The sequence below is a fragment of the Epithele typhae genome (assembly GCF_022376455.1).
Source record: "Epithele typhae strain CBS 203.58 chromosome Unknown BXZ73scaffold_54, whole genome shotgun sequence".
Classification (NCBI taxonomy): Eukaryota; Fungi; Basidiomycota; class Agaricomycetes; order Polyporales; family Epitheliaceae; genus Epithele; species Epithele typhae.
Window position 1 is genome coordinate 38174 of NW_025954245.1, and position 17131 is coordinate 55304.

General features: G+C 57.0%; 6 protein-coding genes across 6 annotated transcripts; 5 read left to right on the forward strand and 1 right to left on the reverse strand.

The window, feature by feature from the left end:
• Positions 1–612: 612 nt before the first annotated feature.
• Positions 613–2420, forward strand: BXZ73DRAFT_104635 (uncharacterized protein; the record flags this gene model as incomplete). The annotated part of the gene is made up of 3 exons (XM_048015972.1): positions 613–851; positions 910–2029; positions 2091–2420. The coding sequence occupies 3 exons, from the start codon at positions 613–615 to the stop codon at positions 2418–2420; spliced, it is 1689 nt and encodes a 562-aa protein (XP_047874475.1).
• A 3336-nt stretch (positions 2421–5756) lies between these two features.
• On the forward strand, positions 5757–6559 carry BXZ73DRAFT_104636 (uncharacterized protein; the record flags this gene model as incomplete). The annotated part of the gene is made up of 3 exons (XM_048015973.1): positions 5757–6125; positions 6189–6263; positions 6326–6559. The coding sequence occupies 3 exons, from the start codon at positions 5757–5759 to the stop codon at positions 6557–6559; spliced, it is 678 nt and encodes a 225-aa protein (XP_047874476.1).
• A 271-nt stretch (positions 6560–6830) lies between these two features.
• Positions 6831–7926, forward strand: BXZ73DRAFT_91905 (haloacid dehalogenase; the record flags this gene model as incomplete). Its single annotated transcript, XM_048026159.1, has 7 exons — positions 6831–6954; positions 7014–7062; positions 7117–7174; positions 7227–7329; positions 7394–7488; positions 7546–7610; positions 7683–7926. 7 exons carry the CDS (start codon positions 6831–6833, stop codon positions 7924–7926), a joined length of 738 nt encoding a protein of 245 aa, XP_047874477.1.
• A 994-nt stretch (positions 7927–8920) lies between these two features.
• Positions 8921–9898, forward strand: BXZ73DRAFT_52177 (uncharacterized protein; the record flags this gene model as incomplete). The annotated part of the gene is made up of 1 exon (XM_048020764.1): positions 8921–9898. One exon carries the CDS (start codon positions 8921–8923, stop codon positions 9896–9898), a length of 978 nt encoding a protein of 325 aa, XP_047874478.1.
• Positions 9899–11987: 2089 nt separating this feature from the next.
• BXZ73DRAFT_52129 (uncharacterized protein) lies at positions 11988–13293 on the forward strand (the record flags this gene model as incomplete). Its single annotated transcript, XM_048020757.1, has 2 exons — positions 11988–12205; positions 12330–13293. Coding segments are annotated over 2 exons (1182 nt in total), but the record flags the coding sequence as incomplete, so codon positions are not given.
• Positions 13294–14157: 864 nt separating this feature from the next.
• BXZ73DRAFT_80095 (uncharacterized protein) lies at positions 14158–16891 on the reverse strand (the record flags this gene model as incomplete). Its single annotated transcript, XM_048023215.1, has 12 exons — positions 14158–14289; positions 14351–14766; positions 14816–15138; positions 15195–15274; positions 15343–15412; positions 15483–15672; positions 15729–15964; positions 16028–16040; positions 16100–16234; positions 16316–16532; positions 16586–16711; positions 16781–16891. The coding sequence occupies 12 exons, from the start codon at positions 16889–16891 to the stop codon at positions 14158–14160; spliced, it is 2049 nt and encodes a 682-aa protein (XP_047874480.1).
• Between the last annotated feature and the right edge of the window lie 240 nt (positions 16892–17131).

A 17131-nucleotide genomic window follows, 5' to 3' on the forward strand; every position in this document is an offset into this window, starting at 1 on the left:
GGCCTCCGGGCGCGGTCGCGACCATCGGGATAGGTTGAGAGAAGCGGCTCAACTTTTCGCAGTAGCGTCCCGGGGGCCGCTATGGGCCGGAAGGTCGACGGAGGTACGTTCTCCAGTGGGGTCTATCCGAATTTCCGAGGGAGTCCGCGCATGGGGCCAAGCGAGAGAGTCGCGGCCGAGAGGAAAGTGATCGAGTGCAGACCATCGTCTACCGGGATAGGAAGGGGTTCACGTTCGATATGGGCGACAAGAGGGTCGTCAGCCTACGACTGGAAGGTCGGAGGGATATATAGATGGCTGCATGGGGGATCGCCGAGTTTAACATGGTTGTGACCCAGTTTATCAAGGGGAGCCTCGCTTCGCATGCATGACAGCGTAAGATGGAAGGCGAGGCACAAATGCACGCGCGCCTCGATCGGGGCTATAAGTGGGAGGCAGAAGCGCCCAGGTGCCGTCACGACTCACGGGCCATGGGACGTGATCCTGGTGTGACGTCACGCTTGAACTTGACTCCGTCCATCATCAACGCAGGTGGCTTGTCGTCTGTGATCTCAAGCTATCAAAAGTATGTCGTTTTTTTCTTTGCATTTGGCGCATGCTCATTTGCCGGTCATGGGCGAAGTGGCGAGCGGTGCGCCGGTTGCCACATCGTTCAAGCACCTCAACGACGACGTGCTGATCCAACTGGTCGAACTTCTTGCCTCGCACTCCTTGATAAACTTATCCATGACATGCCGCCGAATGCGCTCCTTATGCTATCCCTCCCTCTTCTCCGTGGTGTGCATTCGACCTGGGCTCCTGTTTGCAAGCACGATAAACACCCTGCCGAAGCATGCCCGGAGCCACGTGCAGTACGCCTCTCTAGTCGAGCACACTTCACTATGCTGACCACTGACGACTGTCGATCAGTACGCTCACGATAAAGGAGTGCTTTCACCGCTCATCTCCCTCAGATGCCCAACGGTTGCCACGAATCCCCGAGGTGGTCAGCGAGCTTGAGTGCCGCATGGCAGCAAATCTGTCGAATATCATTCACTCCTTTCCCCGTCTGCTCTCCGTCGTTCTTGGCGACCCTTATACATGCTTGGGGTATAGTTGGGAAGACCTGCATGATAAGGTGGGACTTCCTCTCCCTGTCCTCTTCACCATCCTACGAGTTTCGCACATCCAGCACATCGTCTTCACCCGCACCTTGTATCACGACGACGACTCCATTCCCAGTACTCCAACCCCGCCCCTCCTCTTGGACCACGTGAATACGTTTAGGTACACGCCACACAAGTATCGCGAAGGCCCTCGAGCGTACAGATCCGAATATGTTCTTCTCGGGCTCATCATCCCACCGCTCAGTGCCTCCGTCACGACGCTTCACCTCCCCCTCGAGAACGCGCCTCTTCACGAGATGTCGCTCCACCACTGGCCTTTCCTTAATGAACTCGTTCTCGAGGGCGAGCATCTCGCGCTGACAGACGTCACTCCTACGCCGTACATCTCTTTTCTCGCCCAGATGCCGAACCTCCGCCGTCTCCGCCTGCACACAGCGGATGTGCACAGAAATCCCCATTACACCCTGCTGTCGCGGCTGGAGCCGCCTCCAGCAGTCTGGCCCGTGTCAGTTCCTCCGGCGAAGAAGCCTCCGCTGCAGGCGCTCGAGGAGCTCACCGTGAGCCACCCTCGCGCGGACGACCAGCTGTGGGGTCGCCTGCCGCCTGGACTGCGGGAGCTGCGGTTGTGCTCCTGGCCGCATCGAAGGACGCTCCTGCACCTGTACGAGTGCCATTACTCCATGCCGGTTCGGTCGGGTTTGGCGTGGCGCTCGCCGCTCATCCCGTCGTCCACGCTGTCCCACATCGTCGCCTCGTGCCGGGGCGCGTGCAAAGTGACGGTGCTGGAGCTCGAGTACGCCGCGGACGACGGCGAGAACGCGCTCCTCGAGACCGTGGCGGCGACGTTTCCGGCGCTGCAGCGGCTGACGCTCGTACGGAACGACGCGAAGGACGAGGAGCTGGGTCCCGCGTGGGCCAACGTCGTGCGTCTCCCTCTCGTTTGTTCTGCGTCGCGTACGGTACTGACGGTTCCTTTTCCCGCAGCTCGGCGTCGCCGCCGTCCTCCGTGGTATCCGCGCGCTGCGTTCTGTCCGGATGCACATCGGGTGGAACGAGGAGCACTACATCAGCCTCGACGCGTTCGCCGGCGCGCCGGCGGACATACAAGCCGCCGCCGCCGCGTCGCACGAACGGGAGCCGTACGTGGCGGACTGGTGTCTGGAGCTGATCGCCGTGGCGTTCGTACGCGTGCTGGGACCCGCGATCGAGTTCGTGGACCTGTCCTATCCCGGGACTGGACACCATTGGCTGAGGTTCAGACCGAGTGTCACAGATATGCGTATGCGAACGGAGGAACTGGAGACTTGGTGGTAGAATTGTTAACAAAGCGACTTTGGCTATACATGACACATTGACATCTTTCATTCGAATATTCGAGTTACTTCCGAGCCTTCGGAGGGAGACGAGGTCCACCCCCAGGCGGCATGTTAACACGAGGCGTGGTCGAGCCTCGAAAGCCTGGCTACGGCCAGGCCTCTCGGAGAGGCGCCTGGGGCTCATATCACACGTGCCCCGGCCAATGCCGGGTTGCCCACGAAGCTTAAGCTTAAGTGCTTGTCTTCAAACATCATGCACATGCGTCAACGTGCGTGTCATGTCTTCCGCACGTAAAAAGCACTCGGTATGTGACTTTCTTTTTGTTAGAAGTCGGCGGCTCGGTCGGGGTCGGACGAGGGGGTAAAGGCAATCGATACCACGCGGTTGGTCCCTATGGGCACCGGGAGGCGAGTACAGACGGACGCGGGGGAGAACGAGGTGGTGGTGAAGGGCAAACGCGTGAGGCGAGTGCGGAACGAGGGACGGCGGCTATCTACGGGATGACTAAGCGCTGGTACCGTACGACCGAGCTTGCTAAGTATGCGGGCAGATTCCAACAGGCCCCCACAAGCGAGGGCGTATAACGAGCACGAATCGAGGGAGAGATGGTGGCACAAAAGACGAAGGGACGAGGACGAGGGATCGAGGACGATGGGTCGAGTACGGAGGGTCGAGTACGATGGATCGGGTTACGCTGGTTCGGACGATGGATCGGTTACGCTGGATCGGATACGATGGTTCGGGGTTTACGCTGGATCGAGGACGAGAATCGAGACGGGGGCATAGATGGGGCATAGAGCATAGGATCGAGGAGACAAATCGACGTGACATGGATCGGGAGCGGGGATCGGGACGACAATGCGGGCGACCAGCTACAACCTCAAGAGAGCAAGCGAATCACGATGTCGAGCACGCCAATGACGGCCGGCTAAAGTAACCACAACATGCCGACAGGGGAGCACGGAGGCGAGAAGGGGAAACAAGAAAATGCGCGAGGGGATCGTAAATCAAAACGTACAAATGTCCCGTGAACCTAGTAAGAGAAAGCCACAATGGGACTCTCCAAACAACTCCGGAACGGCGCAGGCGGTGGGCCAGGTGCCATGGCTAATGCGGCGCGCTTCCTGAATGCGGAACTCGACCACGAGGAACACTGGTGGGAGCGGGAGCGGCGGCGGCGGCGGGAGCGACTCCAAGCAGCGCGGGCGGCGGATGTGAGGGCGGTGGAGATGGAGGGGCGATTCTTGCGATAGGAGGTGTGGGGGTCGAAGATCGGCGGGGAGAAAGCGGGATCGGAGGGTCGTGAACGGGTCGGGAGTCGAAGAAGTGATCGCGGGTCGGAGGGGGCTTCGGATCGTCGAGATCGGATGGCGCGGACAACGAGTAGGCCGGGCGCGGGCGCGGAATGACCTCCGGGCAAGGGTACGCGTTTGTGTTAGAAGTCGGCGGCTCGGTCGGGGTCGGACGAGGGGGTAAAGGCAATCGATACCACGCGGTTGGTCCCTATGGGCACCGGGAGGCGAGTACAGACGGACGCGGGGGAGAACGAGGTGGTGGTGAAGGGCAAACGCGTGAGGCGAGTGCGGAACGAGGGACGGCGGCTATCTACGGGATGACTAAGCGCTGGTACCGTACGACCGAGCTTGCTAAGTATGCGGGCAGATTCCAACACTTTTCTCGTTCTGCGAGCCTGACTTCACGACGCACTAGGGGCAGCGCAGCCTTGCCATCGGCACTCGCCGTTTGGCAACTTGCGTGAGTGGCGTGTCAATCTAGTGCAGGCTTGGCTTCCCGATCCAAACCTCCGCTCTGATGGCATATCCTGGTCTTGCAGATCCAGCAGGTAAGCGCGTGGCAACTGGCACGAACGTCTTCCTCTCCTCTAACAACCTCCCGCTGACGCTTCTCGTACGCCTGGGTTTCAACTCACGCGGAAAGCGTCCCTTGCGCGGCGAGGTCAATTCACATTGCGTCCGACGGTATAATCCAACGACGTGCGGATTTATTACGACCATGCTGCGAAGAATTGTATGGTCGTGGCCGCGATTTCCGAGCTCGTGGGACCCTCCAAAACGCTGCCTTATATTACGACTCCTCTCGCGAGTCCAACGTTTGCAAGGCCGACGGGGTTCCGCACTTCGGGCCCGGACGGATGTCACATCGCACGTGCGGCTCTTCCCTCCTCTAGGGACGGAAGAGCGCGCCTCGTGTTGCACGAGGATCGGGGTAAGACTGAGACCATCAAGTACGTTTCTCACTCTATGTATTCCTCCCCGCACTTGTTCCCTCGTTGCACTCGTAACACTCTATCTTATACGTTCATACCTGCCCGGAATCAAACATGGTCGTCGTCAACTTGATCCTCCCGAAAGCATCCCACGTCCGATCCCTCAACAGGGGGAATCACATACTGGATGGGCGCGTCTTCAAGCTTTGCCATTAGCGGGTGCGGCGGATTCGCAGCCACCGCTGATCCTTAGCCGCACGAACACGCTCCCTCCAGTACTAACGTCAGAATGAGCTCTCCGCAACTATTAATATATATCCAGAATCACGAGGAGCTGTTTCTGCGACGTGTATCTACGATCTGCGGGATGGTGGTTGACCGCGAGCAAGAGAGGCGTGAGGTTAGGCGCCAGTGACCTTGTCTTGATCGCCTTGAGCGCTTATCTTATCTGTACCTCGGCCGCCCAGATGCCGCGGACGAGCCTGCTCTGTCCTCCTCCATACCCATCCCCCTCTCCCACTTTCCTTATCCCCTCGTCCCCATGCTCCTCTACGCGTGCAGCAGCCAACTATGCTGCTGACGCACGGGTTGAAAAATCTACGCTCCTAACCGTTCGGCGACTCGTATGCCGCCCTAACGAAGACTGGCGGGCCCCACTATCACTCCCTCGATTGCTCGTCTGGCCACTGGCGGATACGGCACCACTGCCAAGCTCCAGGATGTTTTTTGTGGCGAGGATACGGTGAGTCTTTTGACTTGCGATCGGCAATGGCATGAATTGGAGGCGGGATATATGCGCGGGGTCTGTTGTATGCGTCTCGTCGCGCACGGGCGAGCTTCCCAGCGATTTTTATTGCCCCCTATAATATCAATGCTCACAAGTCGACAGCACATCGGCAAAAAAAACCGAGCACCAACTCGTGAAGACATCTCATAAGACCATCACTGGGCTCAGACATATCTTGGGCAACATGTGAGTGGAATTTTCCGTTGTTAGCATTGCACAGGCTGAGCCAACGCCCAACGCTGTGCGCAGGTTCTCTGAGATCCCTAGTGCGAACGCGTGCCGGTGTATGCCCCGGTCATGTAACACCCCGAGCTTCTGGATGTCCCCTCCGTCTCTTCTCCTCACTACCGCGTCCAACACCCCAACACTCCTGCCACGTCGCACGTCTCTACTCCCCTGTCGCCGCCGACCGTGTCTTGACGTGTCCACGGTCGTCACGATCCTCGTAAAATTGCTCGGCAAGAAGGCGCAGGGTGCCGTCATCACTGTTCCGAGATGGTTCGAGGAGGCGCAGAAGCACACCCTCGAGAAGACCACCGCCGATGCGGGCATTGTCGTCCTCCGGCTTGGAGAAAGCGGGCGCGGCAGCCGTCACTGCCACAAGCAATTTACTGACGGCAGGCCCCGGTGCAGACCGCACCCCCTCGTCGACCTCGGCACCTCTGCCCTAGAACTGTCGCTTCTCTCCGTCCGGCAGGGTCTCGCGTTCTCTATCGCCACGCTCCGCGACGACACCATGGACGGCGCCTAGGCCTGCTCAGTCGAGTCCCTCAAGGACGGCCTCGACTTCACCGGCACGATCACCCGCCTCCGCTTCGACATGGAGGTCCGCACGACCCACGACGAGGCGCCGGACTTCAGGAGGCGGTCGTTACCCCGTTCACGCAGGGCACGGTGGTCGGGGGCGGCGTCGCCGACTCGACGACGATCCTCGCGCGCGGGTGCGCGATGCAGGCGAAGATTCTTGCCGGGCTCGCGGACGGTACGGAGAGCGCGCAGGACAGGCAGGACGGGGTCCCTGTGGTGCTCAAGGACACCCCAGTGCCGGCGAGGTGCCCCGTGGCGTTCGACATCGACTTTGGGGAGGGCGAGGGCGAGAAGAGGGTCAGGTTCGAGTTGTAGGAAAGAGGAGACAGCGGAGAAGGAGAGGTGCATCGCGGCGGTATGCTTCCTCGCGAAGCTCGCGCAGCCGAGGCGTGGGCGGTCGACGACACGGTCTGGCAAAGGCGAGAAGAAGGTCGTCACCGTTGCACCTGCATGAGCGATTGTACGTGTATCTCACGCCTTAATAGGCCGTTGTTTGTCAGCGCAACCGATCTGGGGTCACACGGGCCTGCGTAGTCAGCATGTTAGCTCTCCTAGGGCACCAGCTCGCGCGCTCTTCAACAGAGCCATGGCGGACCCTCTTGCTGGCGTTGAGGCATACCTCTTCGATGTCTTCGGAACTGTAGTAGACTGGTACGGCAGCGTCAGTCGCAGTCTCAAGGAGTCTGCTCCAGCCTCCTTTCAAGACGAAGGTAAGAGTTGGGCTTTGTACTATACGTACCCTCTGCTGACTTACGCCTTCTGTAAGTAGATTGGGGCGACTTCACCAAGGAATGGCGGAAGGGATACATGGAATACACGTAAGCTCGCTACGATATACTTAGATGTTCTTTAGTATGATGATCATTCGCCAGGCGTCGTGTATCGGCGGGCGGTCCTGGGTCCAACAATGCCGACATCATGCATCGCGAGGTATGTGCGCGACTCTCGAGTCCACCGCGAACTGATCTCTGATCCCAAACAGATCCTCGACGAGATGTTTGTCTCTTCGAAGTGGGTGCACCTCGCTGTACACTACGATGATAAGAAGAGAACCGATCTCGTAAACCTCTGGCATCAGCTACATGGTATGCGGACCGGCTCTTCGCAAATCACTTAGTATAATGTGTTGATACGATTTCTCTTCTCTAGGATGGCCGGATAGCAGTACTGGCCTGCACGCGTTGAAGAAGAGAGCCATAATATGCACGCTATCAAACGGGAACGTTCGACTGTTGGTCGATCTGGTGCGTCATCCTCGACTGCACGCATGCGTGAATAAATTTCTGAATGCCGCCGCCCAGGCGAAGTTCTCCGATCTGCCTTGGGACGTCGTGTTCTCCGGCGAGTTGCTGGGGTCCTACAAGCCGTACGTCCCCCGCTCCACAGACCACACAACGTCTGGCTTGGTGCAGTCTGCTGACCCGGTGTCTTCACGCAGAAACCCGAAGGTGTACCTCGGCGCAATTCATCATCTCTCGTTGCCTGCGGAGAAGTGCGCGATGGTCGCGGCGCACGTTTATGACCTCCGGGAGGCTGCTGCCCATGGGATGAAGACCGTGTACGTCCGGCGCGCGACGGAAGAGCCAGAGGTTCACGCGCAGATAAAGAGCAAGGCGGAAGGCGGAGAGGTGGACCTCGTTGTGGATTCGTTCGAGGAGATCGTAGCGCATAGTGTGCCGTGATGTTTCCCCCTACGCAGCTCAGATGGTGAGGCAGTATGGGATCAAGTGGGCCTGTATTTACATAGGCGAGTCATGAGGAAAACGTAGTCGCGTCAGGCGCCGATTCATTCCGTCAACACGAGAAAGGAGCGTCGGTCACGTGGCCGGTAGCGTTGACGCCAGCACCCTAGCCTAAGCTTTGGCAGCGCGCGTCTTGCAGTGGGTGACCACTATCGCGTTCCCTACGAAGGCCTTGCAAACTCGTCCAACCGTGAGTACGCACCTATCAACCCTGAATTTAAACTAAAGTTTGGCTTAGAGACACACGTACTGTCGTGCGATGGCGCATTACCGAGTCGTGCAGGGAAACCTGCGCCACTTGGACGACGACGCGCTCCTCCAAGCATTCGATTACCTGGCTTTTAAAGATCTTTGTTCTCTGTCCGAGACATGCTCTTGGATGCGGGAACTGTGCTCTGCTACGATCTTCCGCAGGTGCAAGGTCGACTACGAAGACCTAGCCCAAAAATCACCGAACTTCGTCCCTCAGGCAGTCTGGCCTTTCATCAGGTACGCACTACTTGCCGATAACAATACTATATGAGCCTGATCGTCTACCAGAACGCTCGTTCTCAAAGGATCTTTTCGTCGCTGGCACCCCCGGCTGATGTCGTATCGCCGGCCAGAGTGGAGGCCCTTGAAGCTCCTTGGAGATCGCGGGCTCGACATGGCCCACGAAGAGTTGCGCGTAGCTCGATTCCTGGCCGACACCCTACCGATCTGTTGGTTCCTAGTGTCCCGGTGTACGCCCTCATCCGAGGCACTACCAGTATGCTTAGTCATGTATACTACGTTCCCACGCATTGTACAGTACTATGCCGCCGTATCGTCCTAGATCGATATCCAATCTATCATCCTATCCATCATCGTCGTCCTATCCGACACCCTGTCCGTCATCCGGCGTCCTTTCGCCTCTACGGCTCTCTTCGTCCACTGCTCGATTCTTCACACGATCATGACTGCGCTCCAGTCAGTACGACTCGAAGAAGAAACCCAGTACGGCAACGGATTGAATAAGTTGGGGAGGGGCGTTCCCATCGCCATCATCGCGACCCTCCTCGCCGTCCCGCAACTCTACCGCTTCGACGCCACCGGCATGCTGTACCATCCGGGAGATCCTCTCGTGCCCGCAGGGACCTTCGCATCAACCCCTTTATCCTCATTCACATACGTCGCTCCGCCTTTCCCTCCGAGTAAAAGAGACACGGTGGCTGAAACAGCCCTGCTAGGCGCTGCGCTTACGGCCCTCCATGAGACGTTGGTCACCCTCGAGCTCCCCGTCGAGAGCGCGCCGTTCGGAGAGATGTCGACGCTGCAGTGGCCTCGTCTCAGAGATCTCACATTCCGGGGGCCCTACGATCCCGCCCACCTCCCTAGGATCAAAGCGCTTTCCCACATGTCTTCCCTCCGATCGCTCCAACTCCTCTTCGCCTTCCCTGGAACTTCCTCACTGCCACAACCACAGCCTATATTCCACTTACAAGCTGACGAACGTTTTCCATGGTCACGTCTCGAGCACCTCGTCGTCACCATTGCACTGCCGGAAGATGGCCTCTGGTCTCGCCTCCCTACCAATCTTCGCCAGCTGTGTATCCGCTGCTGGCCGCATCACCAAACCGGGTATGCTCTTCGCGACAAACAGAGCGACAGGTGGATGCAGCTCATCCAGGACCAAACAGTGATGCGGTCGATCACAGAAAGCTGTGGCGCCAGAGCAATCTCGTCCTTGGAGGTTCATTACGGCGTCAAGAACCTCGACGAAGAGATAGCCTTCCTCCGCACCCTCCCTTCCACCTTCCCGTTGCTGAACTCGCTCACACTTATGCGATACGATCCGCCGAGTCATACATTGTTGTGGAGCCGTAGACAGAGACCCTCACCGCACTTGTTCCCGATCAAGCCTATCCAGCCGCTAGTGAGTTCCATCCTTTGACCCCTCACACCTTCTGCCGTTGACCACGATGAACACGCAGCTCCACATAGTGCATGCTCTTACCCCGCATGCGACACTGCGCCACCTGCGCATCGCACTGCAGTGGCGGAACCTTCAGCGCCCTGCGCCGTCTGTTTTCCGTGGGGCAGGTGCCGCCATCGAGGCTGATCTCGAGACCACCAACTCGACGCGTTACGATTGGGACCTTCCCACCACGGAGAAGTTTGTGCGCGCGGCGGCGCTCGTGTTTGCGCGCAATATGCCTCGATCACTTCAGCTCGTAGATATCAATACGGACGTGGGGCCGGCATATAAGAAGTGGTACATGTATCGCGTGGTGCGAGGGCACAACGACAGTGATAATGACGTCGCAAAGGAAGCTGTACAGAATATTCCCATGTATCTCTAAGAAGTAAAACACATAGACCAGACCTGGGATCGTGCTACCGCGTACACGACATGTGAAACGATTACTTCCTCGTCGCGCTGTGGGATTCAACACAAATGCACTTTTATTCCGCCCATAGGTAAATTACGACAGACTGTTTCGCATCTCCCTGCGCCCACATCTTTAAGCCCGAACCATTGTGTATCTGCGCTATTACGCATAATACACCTCGTGCCTGGACGGGCCCGATGTCCATAATAAGCTGCATGCCGCGCGACGTTTACAACCCAGAATCCGCATCCGACGTCGACGCACGCTGAACGCGCATGAGCCAGACGTGCGGGGCGCACGCACAGCTAGAGAAACTTGCACATGCCAGGCACGGATGACATAGGGCGATCGTCGCGGGACATCGACAACGACCGCCATGTCTATCGAGTTGCTGCGCCCGAGCATGAGCGAGGAGACGCTAAAGCCTACGCTGTGCTCACTGTCGGCACATAGCAGCGGCCGAGAGTGATCGTCTGATCACCTGCCGAGGAGTTCGCCTTCTGATCGTCTCTCTGCATCTCGAGGGTCAGCCGTTAGAGCTCCTTCAACAGTGATGAAAGGAAGACGCACGACTCCCGGGGATCCCTTCGGCAGAGGGTAGTGTGGGGGTTGAAGAGCCTACGCAGCTTCGGAACCTGGGAGTGCACAAAAGGGGGAGACGCATAAACACGAGACGCCCCGGAGCGGTGGCGGCGTGGCGCACCTTACAATGCGAGGAGCCCAAGCAGTCGAAGGAAGAAACGCAGAAACGGTGGAATGATCCGATTGAAGGACGAGGAGGGTGCTGTGCTGTTGGCAATGTGTGAGCTTATTACCAAGGTCTCGCTGAGGGATGACATGGTGCGCGACAAGCGTAACGACGACTTACGTTTGGCATAGTCGATTCAAACCAGCGTCGCAGCAGCCAGCAACTCGTCGTCGAAAGCTTCTCGTCTTTTCTAATGTCGTAGTCGATGTTGTCAAGATTTCGGCGTGAATAGACCTAACGAGCTGGGATCGCTGTCCAGGGGAAAGGGTACGTGTTGATGCGGAGGGAAGAACGTATTGTGAATAGGTCTTACCTTCATCTCGGTCTTCTCGAAGCTACGAGCCCAATTACTTGTCGCCCTAGACTCCCACTCCCATCATCCGTATACTCCTTCATCGTAGGACATATCTTGATGGAGGTCGAGCGTGAAGTCTTGATCGTCAAGTGTCGTTCCAGCAGCGTTCCACCTCACCATGAGCTGTCATCGAATTTCTGCGTCAGAACAGGACGACGCATGCGGGGATCATGACATCAAACGCACCAAGCGAGTGGGTGTCCGTGGGATATGGGCGTGCTGGTGAGACTGTAGACCGTCGGATAGCCCGATAACGACCGCCGACAAGGCGTTGATTTGCAAGTGGGTGGCGTGGTAGACTGAGAGACGAGACGACTGGTTGCCGTATGGAGAGGTTGGTGGTGGGAGAAGAAGAGGTCACGGAAGCGCTGGATTTTGGGACGAGCACAGTGGCGGCTAGACAGCGCGCGTCTCGTAGACAGCTACGACCATCGCGTTTGCGATAGACAGATCGCAAACCAACGTATCGTGAGTTCGCTTCTCTCCGACTCAATGCTCCATCCATACCGAAAAACCCTGAACTCTAGATCAGCCACTCTGTTGTTTGATGGCCCATGTCGGAGTCGTCCAACGCCTGGGCGACGATGCACTCCTCCATATCTTGGCCTTTCTTGCACAGAAGGACATCCGTTCTCTGTCATCAACGTGCACACTGATGCGAGGACTTTGCCTTCCTCTGGTCTTCAAACAGTGCAGGCTCAACTGCAAGGACGTTTTGTCGGACCCGCCGAAGATTGTGCCTCAGTCTGTCTGGCCCTACGTAAGGTACGTACTACTTCCTCTTCAACTTTGAACGTGGTAGCTGATTCAGTCAAAGGAAACTCGACATATACGGTCCATTTCCTCACACTCCCCCATTACCGCTGGCATTCTACATACCCCTGTGGAGTCCGTTGAAACTTCTTCACGGCGATAGCGCGGCTGAGATGGTCGACGATGAGCTCCGTGTGGCTCGAGTTCTAGCCGACAGTCTCTCACATATGAAAAAGCTAGAATCTGTTCGTATCCATGAGGGTACGCAGACTTCTGCTCAGCAGGACAGGCCACTCGGCGGAGTGCCTCTCTGTGTCATCGCCACACTCCTCGCAATACCGCAACTCCGTCACATCAAGGTCACCGGCCTCCTATACAACCCGACGGACTCACTCATCCCAAGCAACACCTTCGGAATCGCATCTCTTGAATCTCTCACCTACATCTCTCCTCGTCCTCGTCCCAAATTGCAGGACCCTCGGGCGGAAGATGTGTTACTAGAAGCTATGCTCGTTGCCCTTCATCGAACCCTAGTCACTCTCGAACTTCCCACCTACAGTGCTCCTTTTGGGGTGATACAACAGCTACAGTGGCCCTCTCTACAGCGCCTTACTCTGTGCGGGCCGCACGATCCACGGGTCAGCTTGATCGATTCACTGTCCCACCTACACACTCTTCGACTGCTCCATCTCTTCATTGCATATTCCGAGAATGCTCCCCCACAACCGCTACTTCCATCAGAAAAATTGGAAGAATTCCCGTGGCCTCTCATGGAGGATTTCGTTCTCTCATCGCCACTTCCAGAAGATGGACTCTGGACACGACTCCCGTCGGAGCTCAGACGTCTGCACCTGCGCTACTGGCCGCACTACCGCACCATCAGCCGCAGGTCTCGACGTCGCAATGGTCAGGAGCCTTGGTTTTCACGTCTCCTCGATCAGACGGAAGTGGCTTCTATCATACGACACGCTCCCCGGTTCGCTGCGCTGCGCGAACTGGAACTGGAGTACGGTATCAACAACCATGAAGAGGAGCTCTCTCTCCTCCGCGCGATCTCTACCGCGTGTCCCGTGCTCCACTCACTCACCCTCATGCGCTACGATCCCATAAATCCCTCCACTCTTCAGCGACCGCGGTATTGGCATGGACAACGCCCGTGGACTCGGCCCGCCATGCAGCCATACGTGAGTACTTTCCCAGCATCCGCGTGCGAATTTCGCTCAAAGCCACATGTTCCCACACAGTATCGCATCGCGGAGTCTCTGGCGCCCCACCGCTCCTTATGCCATTTCCGCGTCTACCTGCAGTGGTTCCACGTGTGGCCTCCCCCCGTGTCGCTTTTCCGGGGCGCCGGGGAGGAGATCGAAGCGGATATGAAGAAGCGACACTCGAAGTCTCACTTCTCAGATGCGGAGACGGTGGAGAGGTATCTGAGTGCCGTGGTGCACGTTTTTGCACGTATCATGGGCACTACCCTTCGACTCGTCGATCTCCTCACAGATCTTGAATTGAGCAAGCGCCAGGAGTGGCACTGTTTCCAAGTAGCGCCAGGATTCGCGAATGAACACGAGTCTCACGTCGTGAAGACTGGGTACGAAAAGGTTTCTTGTTTTATGTAGTTATGGAAGACGGTGCATATTCGCGCCGCATAGGATTGTCGATGTACCTCCTGTTTTCGAATCTTGGGGCGCCTCCCGGTCTCACCTGTAAATAAGTCGTCGTCGGTGGTGCTGACACTCTGGATGCCCGGCTTAATGTATTCCCCCATGCACGCACAAAACATTCGCGTCTTCCAGTGCGTCACTCACGTATATGGAGCTCATTTCATAATATTACGCAGTTCCGACTGTAGATGTTTCCGGAAGCTCCCAAATATGACTGGCGGCCTAACGAGATTGGAAAGACGATAGGTAACAAGACAAAATGACGGCATAAACGATACTTGTAGACACAGAGAGCGAATATTAACGAATGGCGTTCAAAACCGACTCAGGAAGAGTATGGTTGTCAGCTTTGAGCGGACTGAAGACCACGCTTGGCTTGATGTCAGAACCCACTCCCTCGAATAAACCAACGAGCGTCGTTTGAAAGAAGCCCTGTATATGACGTTCAGTCATGCGGCCCCAAAATTGACAGAACGTAATTGAAGTCACATACCGTTCCAAGAAGACCGCAGTGCTCTAAGGAGTCGTCGTGGAATTCGATCGGCGTGGAGAAGATGAACGATTCCATGTTCGGGTCCGTTGGATTATACAAGAACCACTTGGGGTTCACGTCGACCTTGACGAGCTGACCGTCGACCGGTCCCCCGCGGAAGTAAAACTCGAAGATGTAGTTGGGGATCTGCCTCCGTTGGGGCGATTTGCCGAGTCGGTATGTCACCTTGTCAGCGTCCGACTCCGAGGAGCTGGCTTGATCTTCGCCGCCGTCAACGCTTGCTCGTCCGGTACTACTGCCTCCACCAGCAGAGCTCCCAGACATAGACGCGTCGTCACTCCAATCTATACGTTCCCCTCCAAGGGCGAGGTGAAGCTTGTGGAAGACGTCGGTCGGGAGGTGGGACGTCGCGGCGCCTTTTATCGGTGAGCCCCTCGCAATATATAGACATGGCGTTCCACGTACCGGTGTCTAGGAGCATCTCGATCGGGCGAACCGCCTCGCCATCAAAGTGCTCCAACTGGACCACCACTTCAGCGCCGTCGCCACCGGGGGGCTTACGTACGACGATCTTCTCCACCAGCACCCGCCATTTTCCATGCCCCCACCCTTCGTCGTTGTCGTCGTCATCATCATCACCATCACCATCACCATCATCATCATCCATGCCTTCGTCGCTGTCGTCGTACACTTCGCCCCCACGGTCTTCGGAGACGAGACACTCGACGTGGTCGGACATTCCAGCAATGGTGCCGATTCCACGACCCCATTCTCCCATGAACATGAACCTAACAACGCCCTCGATCAGTTTCGAAAAGAGACGCAGCGCAGAGGGCACACTTACGCTTGGGACTGAGCGCGAGGAATCCTTTCGCTGGCCAATGTAGGCGGTGGCAAGCAAAGGTAGAGTGACTTCCCGTATCCCTACACATGATGAAAAAGTAAGCACTTCGCACGCAAGGCCTGCACATCACGGTCGTAATACTACGTACTATGCTCGTGGGACCCCTTGATTTGAGCTGGATGCTCTCCCAGAACCGGCCAGATTGCGGCCCCTCATGACTGACATCGTGCGGACTTACAGCCTGTGTCAGCACCGAGAGATGGTACCAGAGACACATTTGCCACTCACTCACGGAGCGCGAGGCCGACGCTCCCCTGCCACTTGTCTGCATAGGCTTCGCTGCTTTTCGCGAGGGCGAACCATACGAGACCATCGAGGAATACCGTGTACGGCCGGTCTGCGACGCCGTCGCTGTTCATATCTTGGGCTTCCAGAGCTCCCGTAGTACCCTCCTCCCAGTTGGAGGGGACGGCCAGCACTGTGACCCAGCATGGGATCAACCAATGGAAGCGGGCCAAGGAACTGGCGACATACCTAGAGCGGCTCCATCGCCAAACGAGACGTCTGATCGGACCTTCCACCCTTTCTCTTTCAGTATCTTGACAATACCTTTGGGTAGCGGGTCGCTCTGGATACCAGGGATACTGATTTTACCGGGATAAAGAGGAGGTTGCATGAACTGTCCGCCGCTTTCGCTCCAGAGTTTGAGCTTGAATGAACCCGTGGCATTTCCTTCGATCATGAGCAAGAACCCCGTGATGCTGGCGTAGCTAAACGTGCGAGTGGTATTCGTATGCGAAACGGAACGATAGACAGAGACGAAAAACACGTACGTGATATCCGACGCTATGATAAAGCAAGATGTAAGTCTTCAATACGATGTCAGAGACAACTTGCGTACGTACAGGTATCCAATAGCATGCGGTTGTAATCCCACGCTTCGTTGGCTGTGACTCCAGCCGAAGACGGCATAGCCTCCGGGTACGAGTTAGACGCGTCAGTGATCCGAGTAGAAATAGTGCTACGAGGAGTGTTACCATCTGAAGGCAGTAGAGATACTCTATCAACATGAATACACGCTCAGGACGTATTACCCAAAAAAAGTTAACTGTTCTACATACCAGTTCTGATCTGAATGTCCTTAGCTACCATCTCTGGGGACGCCATAGTTCCGCTCCGGAAAACCTGCCGAGGGCGCCGAGTGCTCCCGGCCGTGACGTTGCGAAGGCCCTGCGTCGATAGTGTACGAGGAGGCTCGTACGTCGTGCCTGTGGGTGTTGCGAAGGAACGCGGCGTGCGACTGTATAGCACCTCCTTGGTGTCAGCGTCCTCGGAGTCCTGGCATAGTAAGCATCAAAACCACGTCAAGGGCATCACGAATGAGGACGCACTGGAGCCAGTGTAAGGGACGACACCCTAGTGGCCAAGTTGGCCACGTCGGAACGCGCCCGGTTGCGTCCCCGCTTCAGTGCACGATCGATGAGGAGGCGCTTGATGTGGAAAGAGTCCGACATAAGCTATGAATATAATGAGATATCAGACGTCTTGAATGGAGGAGATAGGCGTCGAAGGCAATAGACCCATACCCTTCTCAAGCCCATATGAGGATCCTTGGACTGATCCATACGAGGCTTGGTAAGTAGCACGACGCCAGCATTCAGAGTGGCGCCCTTAGGCAGATGGTCATATCCAGACATCAGATCGAGGAGGCTTGTTGCGTTGCAGAATGTGGGAGGAAGTGCTGGGATAGCGGGGATGCCAGCGCGCTGACGCTTATATGTACTCTCGAGGTACTCGAGCGCGCAGTTACGGACGCCTCAATCAAGAAGGAGACACCTTGTCGCGCAGACAAGGCTCCACGGATCGGGGCTGCAACCTCTAGAAGCCCACACCATCATCAGACCAGGTCTTCTTGCGGGCAAATGATGCAGCTACGT